We start from the raw sequence: 27,401 nt of genomic DNA on the forward strand, positions 1-27,401 counted from the left end.
CCCAAAACCCACTTATTTATTGCAAAGTGCCAACACAGCAATTTAACCTGAATAACCCCCTTGAGCAGGGGCCAGCTTGCTGTAGCCTCCAGCAAGTCCCACATGCGCCGCTCTGCGCCTCTCTAGCATCTCTGCCACCTTTGCCTGCCCCCCGGGGCAGCAGCCACCTGGAGCACAGGCATTAGGCCCGTCAGTCAAGTCCTCCCTGCTCGCTGAGGTGCACGCACATCAAGTCCAGCGGCCCAGGTCAGCCTAGATGTGTGTGCGTGCCAACAGAGAGGGCTCTGAGTGCCACCTCTGGCACCTGTGCCATAGGTTCGCCACCACTGGTCTAGGAAGTCTAAGTAGAAAAGTTTTTGCATTACTGTATCACAGCAGCTCTTTTTCAAGTTGTCACTTTAGGTCAAGCAGTTTAAAGACATAAAAAATGAGCTGTACAACAGAGCACAAAATGGCCATGGGATCCAGGAAAAAAAAACCCCAAAACTAACTTTGGCTGCAATGTACACATGATTTCTCTTAAGATTTATCATTAATCACTTATTCAAATTTTGCATGACGGAGAAATAAAAGCTGAGTTACCTGGCATTCCTGGGGAACTGGGGTTGCCAGTTAATTAAATGAGCCAAACAGTCACGCTTATTACTTTGCTGAGCTCCTGACCCAGAGAAATCTGCAGGGACCATTGGAAATGCCATGATGGTAGCCCCACAATCAGCAGGACTCTCCCCTCCCCCCCCAAGCCATACCACATACCAGGCAGACATTTGGACCAATTGTCTGGGACACTCTGGCATAGCCAGCTCTCAACAGCTCAATACAGACTGTGGAGGAAGAAGACGCGGGAGGATAATGTCAGCTGGCAGTACCTGTTTTCAGAAGCACAGCAATGTCCAGCAGCATCAAGCTGGCCAGCTGGAGACATGGAAGTGGGAAGTATACACATTTAAAAATGTCGCAGTGTGGTAATTAACAGGGAAAAGCTTACACTTTAGGAGATGCTGTTAACTGAGCATTCTGGATAATCAACAGCCAGATAATAAAGCTTTAACTCTATTCCTTATCCCCACACTATTCATAGTAAAGGTCTAGCACATCTGCTCACACAAAAGAAAACCACCAGATACACCAAATGTAGTCCTACCATTTCCAAATCAGGTGTACATTCCCGGGTTTTCAGAATACACTTTTCTGTCCATTTCTATGTCAGTTAATACAGTAATAGGCAGTCTTTAGCACAAACAAGTTTGCAAATGGCTGCAGCAATCCTCATGCAGCAAGCCGTGGATTTCAGAAATGTACCCGTCTTTGAAACCTGGGATCAACTTCCAAGTGGACATTTTTCACTTGGAAATCTGAAATGAAATACATGGACTCAGATATACAATTTGGAAGAATCCAGTGCAAACAGCTAGCAGCAACTTTTTTTCTTGCAGGCATGGATAGGTGCAACAGATGGAATGTAGAGTGTAAATTAATAGCAGGAAATCCACTCCAACGGCATCAAGAGTTGGCTTCAGCAAACATAATCTGTACCAAGCAATCTTGTCTTTCAGCTTCAAGAGGGAAGTGAACGTTCAAAACTTTCTAACCCTGGACCCCAAAGGGTACAATTATACTTGGCCAGTCAGTTTGATTTCCACAGACTTGATACTTTTGTTCCAACATTCCCCAGAATACCCACAGCCTTTTTTGCAATCAGCAACAGCATCCGTTTCTCGCTGAGGATTATTTGTATTTCATTCTGCCTACAGCTCTTTCTGGATTGGCAGCACAGACCTCAGTGGAAGATTAAACGATGCCGAAAGCCCACAGCGGGAGAATTCTCAGTCTTATTCCTTGTTTCACTTGGGCAACCTTCCTGACTCTCATCAGGGACAAAATAAGCTTGCCAACCCCTTAATTTAGGAATTGCATACAAGTTTTGCATTCCAGGCCCCAATCAAAAGATTTTTTCCCCCTCTCCCTAACCTGGCCTATGCAAAATAGGTATAGTTCATGGAATTTGCACACAGAACAACCAACCAATGTACCTGCCTCCTCAGACAGGAAAGATTCTTGCCAAAGTACTTAGCAAACTGATTTCACATACGTTTTGAGAGTGACATGAAGGCTCTTCCTCTGTTCCTCCTGCTCAAATTCAGCAAAGATGAATTCTCCACCTCTGCTGATAATGGAAAAACTTCCATCTTTTGCTCATATTCCATTGGGCAGGCATCCAGTGGGAACACAATGCTGAACCAAGGGCATTAGGTAGAGGTAAGTTTCTTTCTTTTTCCATTGCAGAGTTCCATCTAAGCAAACTGTTCCCAACCATCACTACAACCATCTCACTTCAACGGCTTTCTCTTTCAACATACTTGGTTTTAAACAGTCGCAATTCCGCATTTCACACTATTTGATTAGGTCAGGCATTTCCATCAAAGCCTGGGCATTAATAGCAATTATACAAACAGAAAAATGTTCAGGAAGTGGGGTTTTTAAAAATATTGTCAGAGAAATTGTTCCTTAAGGTGCACAAAAGGATTTCAAAACTCCAATCAAATGACATTCTGATGAAATGAAGTTTTAAAATAAACCTTGCCACAGTATACGAATAATTTTATCCAAAAGTCTGGGCACCTTTGACATCTCTAAAACCACCTTATAATCCATAAGCTCACCTTATAATCCATTACGTTCTTAATTTTCTGAAATAAAAATACCCAAATACTAGGCTTCTTGTGTGTGTATATATGTGTGTAAATGCATGTGCAATTAAGCAAGTTTGCAGCAATACATTCACAAAAGTCATGGTTTCCTATTGAGATATATTATAATTGCAACCACTCCAGGTGTAGAAAGAATGAGGAAGTCAGGATTCAATTAAATAAATGTGTGGCACATGTCAGACGAAAATGACTTTAGAATCCATTTTCAGTACTGCTTCTTTTCAACCATCACAGCAACACATACTAATCCAGTATGCATATCTTTCCCCTTCCACTTCAGGTAGAGTCCATTTTAATGCTACTGTAATTAGATGCTCATGTCAAAAGGTTTTCCTTCATACAGATGAAAGTGTAAGTAGATGGCCATTGTGTCCTGCTGGTGCTGCAATGTTCAAATATAATAATCCATGATTTGCCATTATATTAGAATGCTTCAGGTGAGGAGAGAGAACAGATCCTTGGGCTAACCCCCCCCCCCCCCCGCACAGCAATTTAAGGAAAGATCTCTGCTTTTTAGGCTTATTGTTACACCAAAGTCACTGTGATTTGCTCTCTGCCCCATAAACCAGATTTCAAATCTCTGGTTTATTCCTGGTTTGTAGGGAAAGTGGTGGTCTGACCTGGATGGCCCATGCTAACTCATTCTGGTCAGATTTCAGAGGCTAAGCAGGGTCAGTCCTGGTTACTACGTGGATGGGAGTCCACCAGAAAAATCTAGGTTGTCTTCGCGGAGGCAGGCAAAAGCCAACCACTTCTGTTTGTCTCTTGCCTTGCAAACCCTATGGGTCACCAACGGCACTGTCCATCAGCAGTGAAGATGGCAAACCATAGTTGGTGATTCAGACACACCAAAAAACTCTGGTTCATCATAAAAGTGGAAACCTCCTTTTAAATCACCATGCACAGAGGAGTGTAAAGCTACAGATCCCCCACAAGCTCATTCATAAATGACAAATCATCATGTTGACAGGGTCCTTTAGCTGCCTTCGTAGAAGTTGCTTGTGGGTAGCCAAAATGTCACTTGAAGTAACTTCATCCTATATGGGGCAATCATATCCATTAAACTTCAGTCAGTGTTACAACAGGATTTTGTGCAGTAAGCATCACGAGTGTAAACAGTGGATTACATGTTCCCAAACACCCTTGGGGGCGCATGCCAGGAAGTCTCAAGAGGTTACGGCTTTTCTAAGTGTGGAATGAACATTCAGGGATACATATATGCTATGTACACTTTATGTGATTGCTGTGAGAAACAGCAGAGTCCCCAGAGTAAACACCCACAACTGACAGATGAAGTGTGAAATGGCTCTTTATCGCCCATACTATACTTTATTCAGAATGAGCTGGTAGAATTTTGATATCCGTGAATTATTTCCTAGTGTGCTCTCTTTAACAGGTGTGGAGCACTGAAAGGACAGGATAACTTACCTGCAATCCAAAGAGGTAGAACTCAGTATAACCCATATCTTCCCTGAAATGATCTACAATATGTAGATCAGTTTCCTACTACAGATCTGTCTTCCCAAACTCTCCCTGATGCCTTCCCATTCCCAAAATGTGTCTGTGCCCTGCGTTCATACCCCCACTGACACAATTCCTGCAGCAAGTCTCTCGCGCCTGTGCCAGCAGCTTTCAATCTGTGGGTAAGAATCCAGAGTGGATCATGGCACTGTCACCAATGGATTGTGAAGCCAGGAGGAAGGAACGGTGTGAGCTGGGAGAAGATGCCTTGAGGGGTTCCATGGCAAATCTGACTGTTCTTCTGCACAGTGGTTAACATGGACAGGAAATACAACCTATTGCTTAGTAATGATATCCATGAATAAATACTAAAGCATGAAAAATAGACTATCAAAACTTGTTTAGTGTTCAAGGATGGAAACTTTTTTACTTTTTATGTCAGGGAAGGGAAATCAGTATGGAGTTGTCTGGCAAGCAGGTCCTGGAAAGTGGAGTAAGATGAGAAGGGGGTCCCATTTTTAAAAACTTTGAGAACCATTTTGCTATGCTATTGTTTTCTTCGATTGCCCATTGTTCTCAAGCACCCACTGCCCTTCATTCATCCCTCAGGGACTAAGTGCCTGCTTACACATGTTACACAGACACCCAGCCCGATGCCAGGATCTTCCAACTCCTACTCTTCCCCTGAATCTTTCACTCACCTACCTTGCCTCACCTACTTCCCTCATCCTATTTCCTTAGGGCCCAAATCCTTGGCCTCTCCCCACTTTTCCCCTAAGAAGCAAAATCCACTGAATACCATTTATAAAAGATAAATCAAAATGACACAAGACAGCTTGCAAACTTTTGAGTTCCAGAGATCAAGCTGAATTTAAAAAAAAAAACCTTTTAAAGGAAGGGGGATCTCTCAGGACATTAAGATCCTGGCCTCTTTTTTCTCCCTCACTTTTTTTTAAAGAGGGGAAAACATCCAGTCCAATAAAGAGCTTTAAAGAGCTTGACAGAGTGTACACTGTGGTGCTATTTTAATTGGTCTTAATAAAAGGTATTATAAGGCTTTGTTTTTAGATTTTGATATGGACCATCTATATATTTTGCCTACCTTAAGCCTAGTATGTCCATACATCTATTCCTATTCCTCTGCCCCCTAGTCACAATATAGGATTCATCCCAGTACAACTGGGCTAACTTCCTTGCCCCCTCACCCCTGCCTCGCCTCATATATGCTGAGTTTGAGTTTGAACTTGCACTTGAGATTAGACCAACTCTGAGGCCCATATCTTCCCTGAACTCCCCCCTTGCAGTATTTCTCCAAAATATCAGCCATTTTAGTAGCTCAGTTCCCTAACTCTTTTCAAGAGTTAACACATTAGTGCCTCCCCACACTCATCCCTCCGAAATACTTCTTGCGCCTCGTTCTACAAATTGCAAACCCATCCTCCGCTCATGTTCAAATGCCAGGGCTGTAACATGCTTTCCATCCTCGAGCTGAATCAAAAACTTGCAATACAACAAAGAAAATGCCTCTGAGCACGTGCAGAAAATCTTTATCTCACTTTTCTTTATCCCAACATTATCTCACTTACCTGGGGACACAGGGAAGACTTAACACATTTGAGGAGTTCCCATTTTAGCAGCAAAGCCCTGGCAATCACTCATCCCTTTCCTAACTGGAAGCTCCCGCATGGCTCAGCGGTAAATTAGGGCCCCTGGTGACTTGCAAGCTCGGCTCACCATTCTTAATGCACCTGACCGGGGAGGGGGGGGGCTATGTGGTAACCAAAACACTTTGCACATGCTTAAAGGCATTCTGCTTAAATCCAGGTCCAAATCGTTTACTAAAAGTCATTCAATGGCGTAAAAAGACCCCCGCTCAGTTTAAGCCCACCGGGTTTTCCAAGTTTCATGAAAAGGCACTCTGCACACGCTCACAGACCCGCAGCCGAACCGAGAATATTTCCACCCGTGCCCTCTCCCTCCGCTTGAGCTCCCGCGGCGCCTTGCCTCCACTCACCGGTGCCTAAGGGCTCCGCGCTTGCGACGCTGTACTCGGGGGCGTCCCTCCGCCGGCCGCAGGTCCCCTGCCCCTGCACCAGCGCTTGGAGCGGCAGCTCGGCGCCGGGACGTGGGTAGCAGCGGAGCCCGATAGCGCAGCGGGGCGTGTAGACCCCGCAGGGCTCTGCCTCGAGCCGGGCGCAGACCGGGCAGCAGCCGCAGCCAGGTTCGCGTACCTGCTCGGGGCAGGCGACCGAGCCCAGTCCCGGCGAGGCGGGCGGCAGCGGGGCGCAGGCGGCCAGGCGCTCGGGGGTGCACGGCGGGCAGCGGAACAGCACCTCGGGCAGCGCCAGCCCCGCCGCCCACCAGCCCAGCCCCAGCCACAAGTAGCCGCTCGCCACCAGCTGCCGCAGCTGCACCATCCTGGCCGCACCGCTCGACTGAGTGAGCGAGGGGCCGACCGAGCGCCCGCCGGGCGGGCGGGCGGGCAGGTGCTGCTGGGCGAGCGGCTGGGAGCAGCCTGGCTCCGCTGGGTCCTAGCGTCGGCCGCCCGCGCTCCACCCCTCACCCCACCTCGTGCGGCGGGCTTGGCCGACCCGCGCCTTGCCCGGCCCCAGGGCTGAAATCCTATCAGCCGCAGTCGCGGGGAAGGCTGTTCAGGAGGGGCGCGCTTCTTGCCGACTCCAAATGCGCGGAGTCCGGCTGAGGATCTGCCATCTTCACTCGCGGCCAGGCCTGGATATTGTGCGCTGCAGACAGTGCTATTTGCACCCACAGCCTCATCCTAAGAACTGTGAGCCACCTCGGTGTCACGCCTCATAGCCCTGAAAACGAGTTACAAGATTCTCCACCTAATGTACCTTGCAGAGTTTTCTCCACCTAATCTACCTCTCAGGGTTTTTATGAGACTGAAGCGAGATGACTGAATGAATCCATGGTTTCCTCTCTTCACAGTGGATACTAAGTCACAAACATAAATAAGGGAGCAAGGGTGAAAATGACAATACTTTACCAACCCTGTAAGAGCGTTCGACTTTATATGGCATCCAACCTCAGGTTTTGTTAATACAAAACACATTCAAGGGATTAGGAATTCACATAGGACAGCCACCCCGTACTGTGGTTCTCTGTATAATTACTTGGGATCCAAGAGAGATGATTTCCCAAATCAAAAGACACCAGACAGAGTTAAATAGCTGCTCATGCATGCTTCCTGGGATTAGGCCCCACCAAAGTCAGCAGGTAAATATGGATAGGACAGGCTGCGCATGTGAATCCTTAATGCATGGTGCAAATCAGAAAGAAATGTGCAGTGAGTCCCCCTGGTCCTTTACATCTGGGCCTCTTGCCATCTTGGGACTTGCCGTTCCTCCCTCTTGAGAGAGGATTTTGGAAAAATGGGGCTGCTGGACGCCATTCTTACTTATTAGTCTTTATTTTTATCGCTGCTTTTAAAGGTTTTAGTAGTTTTATCTTTATATGTGACTGTCTGTTGTACACCGCCCAGAGCCCTTCGGGGATGGGGCGGTATAAAAGTTGAAATAAATAAATAAATAAATAAAATGTTAGTGATGTCATATTTGTCTGTGATGCCATCAGAATGGAACCCTAGCATAATGTCATGTTTTATGCTATTGTGCTGGCACAGTTGTTGCTTGAGTGGTCCTGCAATAGATTGGCCTAGCTCTCAGCTATCTTCCTCTCTCGAAATATATGAGACTTTTGTAGGGACCTTTTTGAAATGGCTCAGAAGTTCAGCATGTGCCCGGACTGAATTTTAGTCCTCCATGTGGTGTAGGAACACTGTAAGGAAACCCAGCAAATCTTAGAACCATTATCCCCACCCCCAGAAAGCCAAATCAAAACTAGTAATTGTTTGAATTGTTTGAAATTAATACTACACTAGCTATCTTTATTCTTCTGGTGACCAACAGTGCAATCCTAAAAACCCATTGAATAGATCTGTGACTAGACCTGTTTAGAACTGCTCTCTAAATTGTTCAGATGGGATATCAGAAACCTTCCAAACAACGGAAAATCTGCATCATGGGAGGGCCTGTGCTTTTGTTTGGTGTTCAGCACAGAGAAAAGAATTTGAGTTCCACTGGAGTCCCTTCTTCCTTCACAATGTAGCACTGGTAGACCAAAGGTTTAATTCAAATGCCAGCAAAACCCTCGCCTATACACTATCCAAGAAAAAATTCAACGCCATCACTTAGATGAGTGAAGCAAATAATAACAATCTTGCAAAATGGTACTATAGCACTTGAGTCAAGTGCTGAGAGAATATACCCTTCTGAGGGAGAAAGAACCATCTCTCAACTACATTTCACACCAGTAAAATAGAACAGGCTCACAAAACAGTTATCCACTTTACAGGGGATTGTAATCCATGATTTCTTTGTTGTTGTCTCCTACAAGGTCCCATAAGGCCTCTGAATCAATCTAGAGCAGTTGAGCCAACCCCTCCTCATCCCTGATCTGGCCTGCTAAGGTAGCCCCCACCCCAGTGCTAATGTGGGCTGGTGATCCTGTTGTGGTCTGCCAGCTGAGGCAGCCCCCCCCCCCCGTGCTGATCTGGGTTGGTGAGCCTGCTGGGGGCTCACCAGCCAAGGCAGCCAGCACACCCCAAGGCCCAGCCCAACTAAGTCACATTGATGTCATAGCCAGCCCCTGGAACAAATCAGTCCGACACCCTTATTCTTGATCTTCATTTATGGGGCTCATGTTTATTCAACATAAGGTATTTTCTATGTGTGTGGTTTGTTATAGACAACTACTGGTTTTGATCTGGCTTTTTGGGGGTGGGGATAATGGTTCTAAGATTTGCTGGGTTTCCCTACAGTGTTCTTACGCTGCATGGAGGATTAAAATTCAGTCTGGGCTCATGCTGAACTTCTGAGATTTCAAAAAGGTCCCCACAAACAATGAATTATACTGCTGTAAGATTCCAGTGGAGAACTGGCTCATTGAGAGTAAACACACATGGATTCCGTGGCCTGTGTTGTGTGCCCCCTCATAAATAAGCTGGCAATGACTTTAATCAGTCCATAATTCTTTGTAAACTCCCTACTGGGCACCTGCACTCACCCAGTGGGCTTGTGATCAATTACATTTGGTGAGTTTCACCAGATCACTGCAAGCAGCTGCAAATGCAGGATAACAAAGAGATGGAAAAATTTGCTTTGCTGTTCCATGGGTGCTACAGACAATTGGCGTTGAAGAGGTTGCAGTCAGCTTCTCTTGGGTCTGAAAACAGTTACTTCAGTATAAATGGTTGCTTTACAACAGAAATACAATTTGTCCAAAAATGAAAATCAGGCAAAAAATGGATCCTCTGAGTGAGAAGTTAATCTGAAGGCTTATCCATATGAGCTGCCTGTTCCTGAAACACCATTTCATAGTTATCAGTGGTCCCATGCATCTCTGATTCTCCAGTCTGCAAATCCAGAACTGGGTTCACTTCCAGCTTTGTTCTCTGGCATCACAAGTTAAAGGATTCTGAAACTGAGCAAGATCTTTGAATGCCACTGCAGAAGGCCTTGCGTACCTGCATCTTTTCTCCAAAGACCATGCCTTGTAATTGGACAGAGTGCACTTCCAGAGCAATGCCACAAATTCTGAGAGCTGCTTGAGTGGAGATCTGAAATACATATTTATTTCTAGCAACATTTCAGCAGTTGATCTTTTGAACGTTGAAAAGTATATTATTGAGATTCATAGGAGCAGCAGTGGCATAGTGGTTAAGAGCAGGTGTACTCTAATCTGGAAGAACTGGGTTTGATTCCCCGCTCTGCCACCTGAGCTGTGGAGGCTTATCTGGGGAATTCAGATTAGCCTGTACACTCCAACACATGCCAGCTGGGTGACCTTGGGATAGTCCCAGTTCTTCTGAGCTCTTTCAGCCCCACCTATCTCACAGGGTGTTTGTTGTGAGGGGGGAAGGTAAGGAGTTTGTAAGCCCCTTTGAGTCTCCTATAGGAGAGAAAGGGGGGATATAAATCCAACTCTTCATCCTTGAGTGCCACCATGCAGCCAAGGCCAAGTTAAATGTTATACAGCAGCTGCATGTGTCTCCCAGTGCTTTTATTTATTTAGATATTTACAGCCCACTTTTTTCTCTAATGGGGACCCAGAGTGGCTTACCACATTCTCCTCTCCTCCAGTTTATCCCTAATACTAACATTTCCCAGAGGGAAATGCTGACTCAGCACGTCCTTCTCCACTGCACTCCCAGATACATGAAAGTTTAGCAGCAAAACAGCCAGTTGAACAATGGAAAGAAAAAGTAAGTCATCTCTGTTGTCGCCAGCTTATTTAAGAATCTTGAGATTTCCTTGATGGCAGTAAATTGAGATGTTTAGTTATTTGACTCCAGTGTTTCTGAACTTGAACCAAGCAATTAAAGTTCATGGTCGGACACTTAAAAGAGCCAGTGTGGTGTAGTGTTTGAGTATCAGACTCAGATCTACAAAACCTAGGCTGACATCCCACTCTGCCATGGAAGCTTTCTGGGTAACTTTGGGTGGTCAGCCTAACCCACATCACAGGGTTGTTATAGAGATAAGACGAAGGAAGAGATCATGATGTAAGCAGATTTGGATCCCATTGGGAAGAAAGCAGGAGAATAAATAAAAATTGTAAAGGATCTAAATCCATTGGCAGGACCTTATAGTTGGGTCAAACCCATGTATGACATTAATCATCCAAATTCAGGGACAGCAGCCTTGGGCAAGGGTACCAGTCACAAGTTAGCTTCTGTCAACTATCCATTCAACAGTTTAAACAGGCAGTACAAACTGAAAGACCTCATTGCAATACTCTTTAATACTGGCATATCCAAGTAGATGCAAAGTGCATTTCCTTGGTGTTAGGACTCTTTTTTATTTGATTATATGCAGCATAATAAAGCAACAGTTTTACAGATCCTAGCATGCAAATGCATTCTCTTATATGGCTGGAAGAAGTCCTCTGTGCAGATCATGAATCAAAATGGGCAACCAATCAAGACTTTTGAAAGCTGAACAAATGGAGGGAACAAAGATGTTCCTCCCCTGAGGCGCCATTTGTTCTGGGGCCAATCCTGCCCACAAGCAAGGGGAACAAAAGCAAGAAGCACCTTCTGTGGAGGAATGGAGCTTTTTGTTTGTTTCAAATACAGAGAAAAGAACTAAAAATATCAAGAATGTAAAATGGAGGGTTTTTTTTCCTGAAGGCTGCAAATCATTGTGAATGAGTTCTGAATGGCTTAGTGCTTTGACCTCTCTCAGTTCAGGAGGCACAGACAGGCTAGGACAGGCTCAAGGCATGAGATGATGAGCAATTCCAGTTCTCCTTTTTATAATTCAAGCTAAACTGCAGCAGCATTTTTACTTTTTGGAGGGTTATTAAGTCACAATTACAGCTTATAGACTGAACAGCTTTTGACAGCGAGCAGCTACTCCAGTTTCATCGATTTCTTTTGCTATGCTTAACTGGCCTTGGATAACAATTGGCTAGGCAGAGGAATGATACAAAAACTTGGTTTGAAAAAGTCAGTGTCAATGAGCCATTTTGGTAAAATTAAACCAGTTAAGTATAGCCTACACCTTATGGACTGTTGAGTGATACATTCAGAGTACAGATTGGTAGAGTGGTTGCCAAGTCTTTCAATGCAAACAAAATGATGACTCCTGTGGCTTATGGTGTGTCATAGAACAAAAATGTCCTTTGCCAGATGTTTTACCATTGTTCATACTTGTTCATACCTGTGAGAAATTATTCTCATTTTTCAGATGAGTAGGTGAGGCTGTGGCCACTGCGGTAACCCCTCTGACAGGAGTAGCTGTGCCTTTATCAACAAGTGCTGGTGGAGTCAGGAGCGAACTTGAGTGCCCCTTGTGTATATACAGTTGATCAGATGCAAACACACATGACCTCACTGACCACGTCAGGCTGGGTTGCCAGCAACGACTTTGAAAATTCCTGGTGGTTTAGGGGCAGAACTTGGAGATTTCAGAGTTTGGGGAGGGGGGGACTAAACAGAGATCTAATTCTATACAGCCTGACCTCTGAAACTGCCATTTTCTCCAGTGAACCAGTTCTCCATAGCTGAAATTCCAGGAGATCTCCAGCCCCCACCTGGAGGTTGGTAAGACTAAGGAAAGGCTGCCAGGTGATATCCACCAGAAAGAGGCTGTAACCTATCCCTACTCAGGTTATGCTTAGGTTAGTGGTCTTTTGTTACACTTCATTGCCCAAATTCAGTCAATTTATGCTAGAGAGTCATCTGTACCAGTTGGAGACTGGCTGTAAATCAGGACTAAAGTTGTTGATGTTGTTGTTTAATATATAAAACTGGACACAGTGTGATAGACTTCCCTCTGTGACACACCTCTGAAGACGCCAGCCACAGATGCAGGCAAAATGTTAGTAACAAGATCTACCAGACCACAGCCACACAGCCCAGAAAACCCACCACAACCAGTTGAATCTGGCCATGAAAGCCTACAACAATACATTAAATCTAACTGTTCTACAGCAGACCAACATGGATACCTCTGAAACTACCCTGTACTATAGTGAATGGAGAAGTGATTATAGATATAAGTAGAAATAAGTAGAGACATGTCTAAATATTGCAGGGCATTTGAGTGTGTTCCTTTTCTACCTAGTGTTGCATTAAGTGACAGTTCAACTCCCAATCCTATTGAACTGAAACATTTTAAGCCTGCTCCGTTGATTTATCAAGCTGCATCATGTAGTTCATTAGATACTTAAATGGATATTGTGCTTTCAAGTTGTTGCTAAAGCATGTTTTAAATTGCATGTGTCTGCAGTGAGAATGAACATTGTGAAATGAAGAATCCCTGCAATTTGTGGGAGTGTGTGACAGCACTACCTCATTCTCCATAATTTAAAACCTCTGACACTTGAATTTCAATCCATAGTCTGCTATGCATTTTGTGTTAAATAGCAATTCTCCAGTAGGTTCTGGAAGTGAAAAATCTCTTATCAAGGGTGTTCATTTGTGTGTATGCTACACACACGATTTGTTTCTATTCAGAGCTCTTTAGGACAGTTTAGGAATAAGCTCCACTGAATTCCCTGGGACCGAATAAATGTGCACAGTATTAAGTTACATATCTGTTAAAGAGTTAAAGTAATTTAAAGTAATGCCTGACCTTGCTACATAATCAACCACTTTGGATGGAACACACAACAAAGAATGAAGCATCAGCTGCCAACCAATGTATTGTTAAAATCAGTCTGAACGTGTTTGAGTTCCACATGACCTTTTAAATCAACTGCCGTCCTGCGAGATTATATTGGTCATCAGACTGTGGAGCTTGCGTTCATAACGGAAACCAGGGTGAGGGAGGGGGAGGTGGTTGCCCTCAATTATCTCACCCTGGATGGTTTTCACGTTTGTCCAGCAGCCCCGGACGCAGGGCTGGGGGCAGGGGGGTGAGGAGTGCTGATGCTCGTCTGTCTCCTTTAGGATGTCCCCTGTCCCGCTGATCACTGGTCTGGAGTGTTTGGGCTTTTGTTGGGAACTCTTCGGAGAGACTGGCTGTTTTGCTGGTGTACTGGTCGCTTAGTGCACCAGCAGACAGCCTATCGCAGCTCTTGGAGGTCGTCTCGGAGTGGGCGTTGTTGTATCCCAAGTTATTAGTTTTGGGTTACTTCAACATCCATGTTGATTCAGCCTTCGGTAGCTACTGATCTAGTATCAACCATGGTGACACTAGGTCTCTCCCTGGTGAACATCGGGAGCTCCACGCATCAGCATGGCCACACTTGGACCTGATCTTTGCAGCAGGTGTGAATGTGGGCTTATCCTCTACTGATAGAGTGCCATTGTCGACCACTACATCCTTAAGGCTCTGATAGATGCTGCTGCCCCCCCCCCCCCCCGTCTAGGCGATGGTCATATTTTGGCCCACCCGCGGAGGTTAATGGACCTGGAGCAGTCTCTGTGGGAGACCCCACCCACTGGTGCCTCCCTTGATGTGCTGGTACAGAGCTGGAATACCAGGCTGTCACCCCAAGGCGCCCTCTCTGCACCTGCGCCAGACTGATTCCTTGGTATATCAAGGAGCTGCGATGGATGAAGCGGGAGTTGAGATGGCTAGAGCGAGTGTGGCGGCAGGCTCTTGATGAGGGGACGTTTATGAGATCCTAGGAGGAAGCTGTGAAGGATGCGAAAAGGTCCTATTTTACTTCCTCCACTGCAGGAGTTAGCTCGCGCCCAGCGCAATTGTTAAGTATAATTCGGTTACTTACGACCTCTGCTATGGGTCCCAAACCTAGGGAATTGGCACTAAACTGTGAGGCATTTGTGAGCTACTTCACAAAGTCCTGACCCTCCATCAAACCCTGCCTACCACAATTGATACAATATGTGAACTGGAGGCCCCTTGGCTGTCTTTGGGTCCTTGTTTGGACCACTTCAACCTGCTCGACCCAGCAGATGTGGACAGGACACTGGCAGCTGTATGATCTACCACTTGTCCTTTTGACTCGTGCCGTTCCTGGTTGGTAAAAACTGACAGAGAGGAGCTTGGGAGCCACCTGTTGAAAATAATAAATAGCTCCCTTGAGAAAGGGTTTTTTCCAGGTTGGCTTAGAAATGTGGTGGCCCGCATGCTCCTGAAAAGACCGTAATTAGATCTATTGGATCCAGCCAATTACCATCCGTTTTCAAATGTGCCATTCCTGGGAAAGGTAATTGAGCAAGTGGTGGTGGATCAGCTTCAGCGATTCCTGGATGAAACAAATGCATTGGATCCCTTCCAATCAGGTTTCCATGCTGGCCATGGGACCGAGACAGTACTGGTCACTGTTGTGGATGAACTCCAGCTCCACTTGAACAGAGGCAGTTTGACGTTGCTGGTGTCGTTAGATCTCACCACAGTGTTCGATATAGTAGATCACAACCTTTTTGTCCACTGCCTCACCGATATAGGGGTTCGGGGGTTAGCCTTATGCTGACTGGCCTCTTTTCTCCAAGACCGGGGATAGCAGGTGGCATTGGGGGGGGGGAGAGCTCTAGGCATTGCCCCATTGTATGTGAGGTGCTTTTAAACATCTACATGCACCTCCTGGCAAGTCTGGTCTGGAGTTTTGGCCTGCGGTGTCACCAATATGTGGATGACACCCAGCTCATGCTCACGATGGAGGGCAGCCTGTCTTCGGCCCCTGGAGCTCTCCAGCGATGTTTGGAAGCCGTTGCTGGTTGGTTGAGAATGAACTGGCTGAAGTGAAATCCTACAGAGGTGCTGTGGCTGGGGCACGGAGAGCAACAGGTGGACTTCTGCCTGCCTACGCTAGATGGCGAGGCATTGCACTTGGCCTCATCCTTCAAAAGTCTGGGAGTTATTGCTCGAGGCCCAGGCTTGCTCAAACGTCCCAGGTAGCATTCCATCATTTGCAGCAAGCAAGGCAATTCGCCCCGTACCTCTCCTATACAGACTTAGCCACAGTCATCCATGCAACAGTCACCTCCAGGCTTGACTATTGTAACTCGCTGTACGCTGGCCTGTCTTTGATTGTGATCTGGAAGCTAAAACTCCTTCAACATGTGGCAGCCAGACTCCTTACAGGGACGTCTAGTCGGGACTGGATTGCTCTGGTCCTATACCATCTCCATTGGCTGCCCATTGAGTTCCGGGTCATGTTCAAGGTACTGGTTTAACCTTTAAGGTTATAAGCAGCCTTGGGCCTGCATACTTGAGGGACCATGCCTCCTTATATTGCCCCATTAGACTCTCCAATCTTCGGAGGAGTACCTATTAGAGGTCCCTGGCTCAAAACACATCCAGCTGGCCTCTACTAGGGCCAGGGCCTTTACGGTCCTGGGCCCCCACTGGTGGAACAGGATCACTAGAGAGACCAGGTTCCTGCAGGACTTGTTGAGTTTCCACAGGGCCTATGAGTGTAATTCTATTATATAGGCCTCTGGTGGGCTCTGTTTGGGTGGGGGAGGGGGGCCTTTTCGTCGCCATCTGAGTTATCTGGTTTTAAATCTAAATCTAAATAGGTGCTGTTATGGTTTTTAATAATGTTTTATTGTATTTAATTATTATATCTTATGTTGTTTGCCACCCGGAGCCCTCCAGGGGAGGGTGGCCTACAAGTTTAAAGAATAAACAAACAAACAAGAAGACTTGAAAGCTTCAGATTACCCTGGAAGATCAAAAATAATTCTAAACAAATATGGAACATTTCCACTATATAGGGATGGTCCATTAGTGGTTGTATTCTTGTGTGTATAGCTTTCAATGAACCCTCAAGATCTAGTTTCAGCTTTCCTCCCAAGACATATATAGGAGAAGCCTTGCTGAGGAATTCTGTTTTGTTATTGAGACTGTAGTATTTCCAGGTTTTCTGTCAGTCTTTTGCATTAGTAAGTGTACTCTCCCAGTAGAAAGCAATAAAGATACTGCCAATAGAAAGCTACAAATATTCTGTTGGAGCCACACAAGTCTCCAGTGTATTGGTTACAGAGCTGGAGAGAAGGGTGATGTAGAAGCAGGGTATGCAAGTCCACCCCTATCTGCTGCACCTCAGAAGATCCTAAGAGGCAAGATTCAGAAGAATGTGAATTTTCCATTTAGTTTTTGGGTGAGAAGAAAACAGTGATTTTGTTCATACTGGTCTCCCATGTATGCCTGAGCCATTATCTGCTGATTAATTCATGTCATGTTGTTTGATTTTCCTCTGAGACCATAATCATGGACACCAGTGGATAAATTCAGATGAAGTTTGTGCAGCTTCACTGTGATATCATAAATGAAAAGTTCTTTCTGAAGCACTTAGATTTTCAGTGAGGAAAAAAAATACAACTGTTCAGGGGTCCTCCCCCTTTTTTTCGGGAGTGCACAGGGTAGGCTTAGTTCATGGGAGCAGCAGTTTCTCCAGAGAGGTGGGGGTGAAGAGAATGGCTGCTCCGGCAGTTTTTGACTGCAACAAGCAAGGCTCTGTTTCTAAGCAGTTACCCACCATATAAGTTGAGTTGATTGTTGTCAAGGGTTTATTTTACCCCAGAAAATGGGGCATTGCCAAACAGATGTCGGCTTGTTCCTCGAAAGAAAGAAAAAAGCAACTGTGATTGCACCTCCCTGAGGCATTAGGCCTTGCAATTGTCTGCAAAAAGGATCCCTTTCAAAGCAGCACTTTCCCACAGACATCAGGCAGTTGATTATTTTATGACTTTCTGCTTTGTCAGTGAAGAATTAAGCAATATAAGTTGGCCAGTGAACAAGGAGAAGTCAGGAACTGAGACTTTCCTTGCCATATAATGTTTTTGAAAGAACTTGTGTAATGGAAAAGAAATGTATTCAGCAGCCTCACTATATTCTCTGCCCTCCCCGCCCCCTTGTCTTTGATTGGAACTAGATAGTAAAGTTGACTAAGAGCTGCTGCCAAAAAATAATACATTATTCTCCCTCTTCCCTGCAGTATTTCCGCTTACCTGTCCTTGTTGTGACATTATCACATTGTACATTTTCCTGCCCCTATACCTCACCTGCCATGGTGGGCCAAACTTGACATAGGATGCCGTTGCCTTTTGAAAGTAATTTAAAATGTACAAGGCACACAACATGGCACTCTTGTTCCCCTCCCCCAACTGTGCCTGTTCACGTACTGAAAAATGCTGGAGTTTGGGCAGTTGACAAGTTATGGGAACAAAATGGCCTCTGCCTGCCACTGTGAGGGTCAGGTTATCATTACATTTTAAAAATGATTTCAAAATGGTGGCCACATGGCCACGGTCACAACTACTTTGGCCCTAGTAGGATCAGTGAAAAATGCGATGTCTCAGCCAAGGTATGATAAATGGAAGGCTTCATCTTTGGGCAACAGTCCTAAATCAAGCATAGCATCTAGTTTTGCTCTTAAATTTCAGTGGAAGTAATCTTGTGACTCCTAATTTTAATATACATTTTGTCTAGGGAAGAAAGCTTACTGTAAGATCATTGATTATTTGTTCAAAAGCAAAGACAAATGGTGTTTTTGGGTCTTCCTGTAGTAGCTTTCAGAATGGTAGATGACCTATTGTTGGCACACAGTCCCAGTTCACTGGCTGGCTTGAATTGCATATGCCCAGGATAACAATGGACAAGTCATGCATTACTGAAAACCAGCAGCTACCTTCAAAGTATTTGAAGTAAATTTGTTCATACACTAGCATTGACAGCCTTCTGGTGGTGGCTCAGGATCTCCCACTATTACAACTGATCTCCAGGTGACAGAGATCAGTTCATCAGAAAAAAATAGCTGCTTTGGAAGGGAAACTCTATGGTGTTGTATCCCATTGAAGTCCCTGCCTGCTGCAAATCCTGTCCTCCTCGGGCTTCTCCATGTATTTCCCAACCCAGAGTTTGCAGTCTTACCCTACACAGTTGGTGGCCTTTGTCAGGTAGTGGCAGACACCATATTGGCACACACTCAAAACTTACTGGACTGCAAGACAGTTTCTAGGTGGCAGAGTGAGAATGTGCCAGAATTTTTTAAATCCAGGATTAAAATGGACACGTTCAGCTTTTGGAATCAAGCATGCAAACCCAGCCTTGCTGAAATACAAGCCACCAGGTTTCCCCGTGTTCCATGCAGGAATTTATGGTTGCTAGCTGAATGACCAGCAGGAGTCTGGGGATGCAGGAACATGAGGAAGATGATGTCAGCAATGGCGTGATGTCATACATGTCATATATGTGTAGAGATCACTAGATATTCTACAGTAAAACCAGACTTTCTGGTTATTCCTAGAAGTAAACTGACATTGATTTTAAGTTTTCCCTGGAAGTGACATCATGCTATCACTGCTGGCATTTTTAAAAATATTTTTTCTCCTGCCAGACACAGGACTGGTGGCAGAACACAGGAGCCAGGGGTGGTGGAATTCTGCATCCACCATGGGAAAATGACAACTCTAATGATTGTCACACTCCTATGCCTGAGGATGAGAAGTAGAGAAACATGTAAGCCTAAGACAGCCTTTCCCTCACACTCTGGCCTTGCTGCCAATTTTCTTGCAGGTCTGCATTTTGTAGTCATTAGGACTGGGGACTGGGGAAAATAGATGGGGGGAAAGGAGCCAATTGCTGTTAAGGAAGTAAAGATATGACACAGCACACAAGACCTCGCTCAGGGAGGGAAGTTATTCCTTTCCTGAAGCTGTGTGGCAGTAGGACTGCTTTTGGAGCTGATTCATCACTGCAAGATCATCAGGTATTGATAAAAAGTTAGGAGGAGGGCGGGGTACAGGAAAATGGGAAGTGGCAAACAATGCTACCCATGTCATAAGGTTACCAGAAACACTGTGGTAAAACGTGGCAACCGTACCTTGACTACACACATAGACTAACAGTGCTGGTAGATTTCCCCAGTGAGGCAAACAGTGACTTCCTGGGGTAGTTTCAAATCAGAAAAAATGGTGCTGGGGAAACCAGCCTCATCCTTGTCAGTAAAGTTTTTAAGCTTCTTTGACAGGCTTGGTTCTCCCAGCCCATCAGTTCCTAGTTAGGACACAATCAATAGTCTTTCTTTTCACTAAAATTGGAGCAGAAGATATTTAAAACAGCCAGTTCTTCTTTCAAGAAGCATCAGACAAAATCAACTCCAGGAACCATTACCAATCCACTCCTGGCTTTCCTTTTGACAATGCCCTCAGCGCATTGGGTCAGCTCTGCATTTTAGTCAGGACTGGAAACACACATTACATCCAACCCATGGCACAAAGTAATATGACAGTAATTCATATTATGCCTTTCAATTTATGCTGGGTTCAACATAACTCACTAAGTAAAACACAATACAGTAAAATAATAGAAGGAAACAATGTAAGAATGATCAATATTAAAACACACCATTAAAACAAGTCAGGGTACAAAACAGCACAAAACAACATTTAGCAGCCTAAAACTGACTATAAAACAGTTCTCGGGCTAAAAACAGACCATAAAGATGGAACCTATCAGTTGGTAAAAAGAAGCATTTTGGCCAGGTGCCTAAAGGACAGTAAGGTAGAGGTTGGGAAAGCCTCAAGACCAGGACATTCCAGAGGTGAGATGCCACATGCCATGTGTTTGTCACCACCCTCCTCATCTTTGCAGGCAGGGGCTATAGAGAGCAACGCTTTGGGAAGAAGAAATTAACAAGCAGGATGCATAATACAGGGGAAGATGATCCTTCAGGTAGGCCAGCCCCAAGCCATTTACTGAACAAACAATACAGACACAAATATGCAGATCAGTTCACATTACCTTTTTGGGGTTTCAGTTTCCTGTGTCTTTGTAAGCTTCATTAGGTATACTGCACTAGGCAGTATTCTGGAAGGGCCTCAAGAAGAGATAGCTTTCTTTACCATTTGAAGTGCAGCATTGGTTGTGAAAGATGCTTCGGGACTGTAGGCTATACTACTATATATTGTCTGTTGCTGTAACAATGCTCATTCTAGGTAATTTCTGCATTTTTTTAATGTGCCATGTTTAAATGGTTATGCTTTGTTCAATTTCTCTATCAAATTTCTACAATCCCCCTGTTGCGTAGTTTATTGGATGCCCCAGCTGTTGATCGCCATTGTCTTACACTAGGTAATCCTCAGGACTCGAGAAAGTCGGACAATAAATAATGTAAATAAAATAATAAACATAAATAATAAATATTGGCATAGGTTTCTCCCCTCCTACGTGCTCCCTACTTCGGCAGGTCTTGCTGCATCCCTGTTTGGAGCTTAAATGCAGGACTGGGGCAATAAAAGATTCCGGGGGGGGGGGGGGGGGGGAGGGGTATGTGTGTAGAATACACGACTCTTCCTTCCACCATTCCTTGCTTGAGAGTTTCTGGTTGGCTGCTCCTTGAGAAATGATGGGAAGAATAGATTTACATCCAGCGAGACCATTATGGGATCTGTTGGTCATCTTGGGTTTCCTGTTCTGTTCTGGTACAGTTGAAGGATAGGACAGGCAATGTATCTCAGAGTACACAGTGTAAGCAGGAGCCTGGCTTCTGCATCCTTTCATGATTAGCCAAGTCTGCCCATGCTGTATGGGAAATAAGAATTCTTCCTGTACTGTCCCTCCCTATAGTGGTGTAATTTGACCTTGTTTTGACAGGGATCTTTTGAGAAGGGGGCACGTGGTGCATAAGTAGGTCAGCATTATAGCCATACTGCAGACAGAGGTCTGATAGTGAAAGCCTAGCAGTGCTATCCTAAGCAGAATTAATACCCTGTTAAGCCCGTTGACTCTACTGGACATAGAAAGGTGTAGCTTCTCCTAGGACACCATTGCAAGACTTGGCAAATCCACCACAGTGATGACATTTGAATCCAGAACTTTCCTTCTTAAAACTCAAGCTGTTCTATTTTGTGGCGTTCTGTTTATTTACATCAAGCAATGTTTAATGTCACTTTGGAATTCAAACATGTCCCATTGACGCGAGTTCATACTTAAACTGACTTTTGAGGGTTTTTCCCCCCTTTCTTTTTAAAAATTAAAAATACAAATAAAACCTTTGGGTCTATCTTGGGCTGCCCTACTCAGCTCTGCCAAAGGCAACTCCCCCCCCCTCCCAAATAGCTTCTCCATCTTCTAATTCCAGGGGACAGATCCGGGTGAGGGTCAGCTGTTCCCAGCATGTGGGGGCATAGGAGCTACAAGGGTCTCTGTGTATATATAATACAAGCAGCCTACACAAGACACCCCCCTCTCCCCTCCCTGCCCCATTAGGTTTAAGTCATGGCCTTAGGAAAACACAGCGTTTCTAGCAAAGCTATTCAATCAACAACAATGCCACTGACAGGCAGCTGGGGAAGGCAAGACAGGCACATTCCACATATGGAGCAATTAGTTAAGAGACTCCATCAGCCATCCACCTCATTTGGGCATGAAATCAAAGAAGTTGCCCTGATAACCATGGAATCATAGCACAATAGTGTTTGGTGATGACTTCAAAGGTCACCTAGCATAACCTTCTGCAGTGAGGCAAGATCTACCACAACAGAGGGGCTGAGCCAAAATGAAAGAAGAATACACCCTGTGATCAAAGCAAACCACAAGCAGAGAACAGGATGGAGCAAGACCCACCAATGCCGGACAAGCCCGGTGTTCATTTAGCAAGCATTCCCTGGCTGACAGAGCAACTATTGATGCACATAGTGCATCGAAATGATAGTCACCTGGACCAGGCGAACATTTCTTTCCCAACTACATGAATCAATTTAAGCAAACAGGCGAGAGCTGTAAGTAAAATACTACAGATAAAGCTTGACTGGATGTATGTTTCTCCCTCTGGTCCATTCTGCACAGAACAAATAAGGTGTCCTGAGGATGCAAACAAAGGTTTCTTGGGGAGGAACTCCACAAGCTTCCCCCCCACCCCCCAAGACATTCTCAGGCACCTTATTTCAGCTCGAGCCATTCTATTTTGAGGACACAAAACTACCAACCTTTCCCTCCCAAGTTGTCTGCAAGTCATCTCCTCTTGCCGTGTGGAGCTCAGGAGCTGAAGAGACATCTTATTTTCCTGCCTGACCATTAAAGCTGTTGTCAGCTTTCTCTGCCTGACATTTTATGGTGCTGCGTGCCTGCAGCCATTTGGTGAAGGTTTTTCTGGAGGCAACACCAGCTGATCCCAACTCACTGACATGTGCACCTAGAAGTGATAATGCATTGTCTGGGGAGGCCAGGGATGCTCTGGTAATGGAGAAAGCTCTGTAGTTAAACCATAGGTCTATTATGAACTACAGGTCTGCCCTGCAGTGGGAGTACATTCCCTTCAGGCAGACTTTTATTTACCAATGCATTTTTTCTGCCGTTGCACTCACCTCACTGCAGATCTCACTTTTCCTAGGTCTTCAAAGAGCAGGAAAAGACCCAAGGATGTAGGGGGGGGGGGTTTCTTGGGTTCAATCCCCCATTATATGTCCACAGCTCCGCCCCCTGTTTGTGGGTTTTTTTGTATTTTAGTGGGTTTTTTGTTTTTGGCCTGCAGGGGGCGCAGTTTTTAGGCTAGCAGCAGCAAAATTTCAAGGATTTGTTGGGGGACTCTCCTGATAATACCACCCAGGTTTGGTTCAGGGGGTCCAAAGTTATGGACTCCCAAAGGGGTGCCCCCATTCCCCATTGTTTCCAATGGGAGCTAACAGAAGATGGGGGCTACACCCTTGAGCGTCCATAACTTTGGACCCCCTGAACCAAACTTCACCAAATCTGGGTGGTATCAGGAGAGTCTCCTAAAGATACCCTGAAAGTTTGGTGCTGCTAGCTTACCAATTGCACCCCTGACAGCAGGCACCCCCCAAATTTCCCCAGATTATCCTTTTAAATCCACCCCAAAACAGCATCATTTTCAATGTTGTTTTAACTGGGGACCCCAGATTCTCCCTTTAAGGCGGATCTAAAAGGAGAATCTGGGCTCCCTAGTTTAAACACCATTGAAAGTGATGCTGTTTGGGGTGGATTCCAGCATCACAGCGGCCACCCTTGGGGGGGGGGTGTATGCAAAACTCAGATTTTGCACCGAGCTCCATTTTCCCTAGCTTTGCCTCTGCTTGGAGGTGAGGGCAGAAGGAACTGCCGGCTGCCGGCTGGGAGCCCAGCCAGTGGGGGGAGGCAGGGGGGCAGGGGAGTCTGCCGTCCCTGGCCTCAGAGAGCTGGTTTTATAAGCACTGAGGCTTGGGAGAGGCTTTGGGAGGCGTGGCCACACCCCAGGGGTGGGTGGGAACATGGACCCACCTATGTCACTGGAAAGGCCAATCTTTTCTCTGCCTGCACAAATAAACTTCATTTCTTTCCAGCAAGAAACCATTGTGTGCCTGTCAGCTTTACCTCCCACAGTAGCAGGAGACCTGGCTCCTTGTTAAAATGAGAGACAGTGACTGGCATTTGATGACTAAGGAAGCTCCATGGCAAGGGGGAATTATACCCAGATTTCCTTGACCTGGTCCGATGCTCTGACCAGCACACCATACTGGGTTTTTTTTGCAGAGGGAAACTAGGACATGCTGAAACATCACAATACATGAAAGCTTTATTCTACCTGCTGTGTGTGATTACAGTATCTTTTTCAAAGCCAAGACAGTTTTTTCTTTTGATCAAAGATACGTTTGAAAACTATAAATGTTCTACAGTATGCTACTAACAGTATAAAGCATGTCTGTTTCCACACACAGGATTTGTGAACATCCCAGTTTCAGTGCTGTTGGGAAGTGTTAATGCTACAGCTTCTGTGCATTAAATCCCCCCTTACATTTTCTGTGATCTTTCTCAAACCTGCTGTGATGTTGCAGAAAGGATTACAGCAAAAATGCACTGAATCTTGTGTGCATGGGAAGGTCTGGATTTTCCCAGTCTAGTCTACATGGCAGAGAGAGAGAGAGAGATATATATATATATTTTAAATATGGCAATTGGCATAACAACATAATGGTGTGTTATAGTACAGGTTGCCATGGGAGCTGGGCCAGAGAAAATGTGGGGAAAGCTGTCATCTGGGATTCCTGCTGCTGCTGCTGCTGCTGTGATGCATCTGCAGTTGCAGAGACAACAGGGCTTCCTTGAAAAAGTGTTGCTATGTGGAAAAGGCAGCTGTAGTTTAAAACGGCAGATTGGCCACTGCATGGTAGCTCAGTGTTCAGGTTTGTGTGTGTGTGTGTGTGTGTGTGTGTGTGTGTTGATGGGCATGCATACTAGAGAGACTGCCCAATGCACATCCACCCACCCACTGAAACATTTAATGTTTGGAGATGCCGGGGAAGGAGCTGAACGTGAAGATAGCCAAGCCAACCTGAAGAATAGCAACTGGCACAGTTTTGACAAGGCATTCCCCAAATGCAAAAGATCAGTTAGGGTCAGTGCTTTGTCGTGGCAAGGGCAGGCTGGTAAGTGCAGATGCCTGGATCTTTATGTGAAGTGCAAGTTAAAATGCTTCTTAAGAATAAGCAATATGTCTTGAAACTCTTATGTTTGAGTAATACTCTTTGACTTGGAATTAGAAGGAAGGAAGGAAGGAAGGAAGGAAGGAAGGAAGGAAGGAAGGAAGGAAGGAAGGAAGGAAGGAAGGAAGGAAGGAAGGAAGGAAGGAAGGAAGGAAGGAAGGAAGGAAGGAAGGAAGGAAGGAAGGAAGGAAGGAAGGAAATTTGCCTGTGGCTCATTAAATTCTGCTTATACATAACATTTTTCCTCCCAGTTGCCAGTGCTTTTCACAATCAAGTACAAAAATGGATACTGCTGCTGTGTGCTAGTAATTGGAGGATCAGTTTCTTTTTGTGCAGCATGATCTAGCTCAAAGTTTCTGAAGAATAAAGTTTGGTAACTAACACAAGACACTGTGATGACCACTGTCTATCAGCAGCCACGAGTCATCATAACTGTATGGGACCTCCTTGTTCTGAGGCCTCCGGCCTAAATACCAGCGGCTGGGGAGAAGGGTTCAGCCAAAAAGGAGACAAGTTGTTCCTTCATGTTCTGCTTCAGGGTTTTTTAGTGGCATCTGGCTATTGACTACAACTAGAAACTGAGCTGAAGAAGCTGGACCACTGGTTCAGTAGGACTCTTCTTATGCACCATTGGATTCTAACAGGCCCACCCTGAGGATGAATTCAAACTGACGGTGGTATAACCCCCATCTCTGAGGCTGATTCTGCATGGGCCAAAAACAGCAGTGTGAAAATGGTGTGAAAATGGTGTAAAAGGGTTTAAAACAGTGTAAAAGGGTTTATACCGTTTTCATACCGTTTTCACATCAGTGTTTTTGGCCCCTGCGGAATCAGCTTAAGAATGAAATGATGCCCAGTTCATTAAGTTACAGGCATCAAATGATATATATATATATATTTTTAACAAAATCCCAACCTTTCTGTTAATGTTATGATTTTGGATTGTGCTTGTTGCAACTGGTCAAAATTTTGTTGACAAAGTCCTTTTACTGCTGTTTTATCCTACTACACAGAGAACAACTATAGCAGGATAAAACATTTTATGCTGCTACTTCACTTTTTTGTGGACCTATTGATCATAGTTTATAACAATGTGTATTTATCTTGAGTTTTTTATGATGTTGTAATCCGTTTGCATATATTATAATCAGTGAAAAAAAGTCTCAATCCTGAAAAGAAATGTGAGAACAGAGAAAGCAAAAGGCAGTACAATGACATTGTACCTGTTGCATGAGAATTACTTCCCAAAAGAAGACTGCATCAATATATTGTCTAAGAAGGCTTCAGTTTATAGGAAAATCTGCAAAGGGGTGGGTGGGGGGGGGTGTTCTCTGATAAAAGGAGATTCTTTTGACAGTCAAACACTGCCATCTTCTGGCCATTCACAATGATGTGCTCAGCAACATCCGATACATGGATGATATGTAAAAAAATCCTCCCCTTAATTCACTATCAAAGATTATTGTAAAGCTATCTTGCAGTTCTTCAGTGGTAAAGCCTGAATGAGAATATTTTGCCACCTGAATGAGAATATTTTATACATTTTGAAACCAGTAAAACCTTTTGGGTGGAAAAATGCTGTCAACTCGTGGCCAACGCTCAGCAATCCAGTGGGTTTTTCAAGGCAAGAGATGAAGAGAGGGGATTTGCCATTGCCTGCCTCTGCACAGCAACCCTGGACTTCCCTGGTGGTCTGCCATCCAACTGCTAACTGCATAATTGTTAAAATTCATCCATTCTGGAGTAAGCTGGAAATATGCAGAGTGCTTTGCCTGACACTTTTTAAAACTGCAGCAGTGTTTTCTGGGAGGTTCTTCATGCCAACTGTCTACAGCCATCCTAAACAATAAAACACTAAGGGATCAAATGTCCTGACCACAAACCCTCCACCAATGAGTGGCCAGCATTTGATTCCTTCCTGGCTGCAGCAAAGCCTCCTGACCCCCACCCCCAACAGCCAGCCCAGGCCGCAGAATAGCTGATCCATGGCTGGCAAAGCCCTCCGGCCTTTCCCCAACTCCCAGCAAAATCCTCCCCCTCCCCAACCCTCCCAATTCCCTCCTCCCCCACCCCAAGCTTCACCTTGCCACCATCCCCCACCCCAAGTCACTTCTCTCCACTCTCCCCTTTCCTCACCTTCCCATGTACCCCAAGTCACACCTGTCCAACCTTTCCTACCCCTGGCCCACAGACTCAGAACCAAGTGGTAAGAGTCGTGCCAGAAGCGGGGGGTGGGGGGTGGTGGTTCTTTCAACAGCCTCAGTAAAGCCCACTGCAGGGGGATGCCTCCTTTCCAACCCTTTGCTAGG

The 27,401-nt window shown here is 45.3% G+C and overlaps 1 protein-coding gene across 1 annotated transcript in view; it reads right to left on the minus strand.

Moving 5' to 3' along the window:
• IGFBP2 (insulin like growth factor binding protein 2) overlaps positions 1-6,652 on the minus strand; it is a 66,977-nt gene extending 60,325 nt beyond the window's left edge. Inside the window, exon 1 of the mRNA XM_048485608.1 lies at positions 6,187-6,652. Within this exon, the coding sequence (XP_048341565.1) occupies positions 6,187-6,589 (403 nt within the window). The 5' untranslated portion in view covers positions 6,590-6,652. The remainder of the gene's footprint in view (positions 1-6,186) is intronic.
• Between the last annotated feature and the right edge of the window lie 20,749 nt (positions 6,653-27,401).

Source organism: Sphaerodactylus townsendi, linkage group LG02 (genome assembly GCF_021028975.2).
Source record: "Sphaerodactylus townsendi isolate TG3544 linkage group LG02, MPM_Stown_v2.3, whole genome shotgun sequence".
NCBI lineage: Eukaryota > Metazoa > Chordata > Lepidosauria > Squamata > Sphaerodactylidae > Sphaerodactylus > Sphaerodactylus townsendi.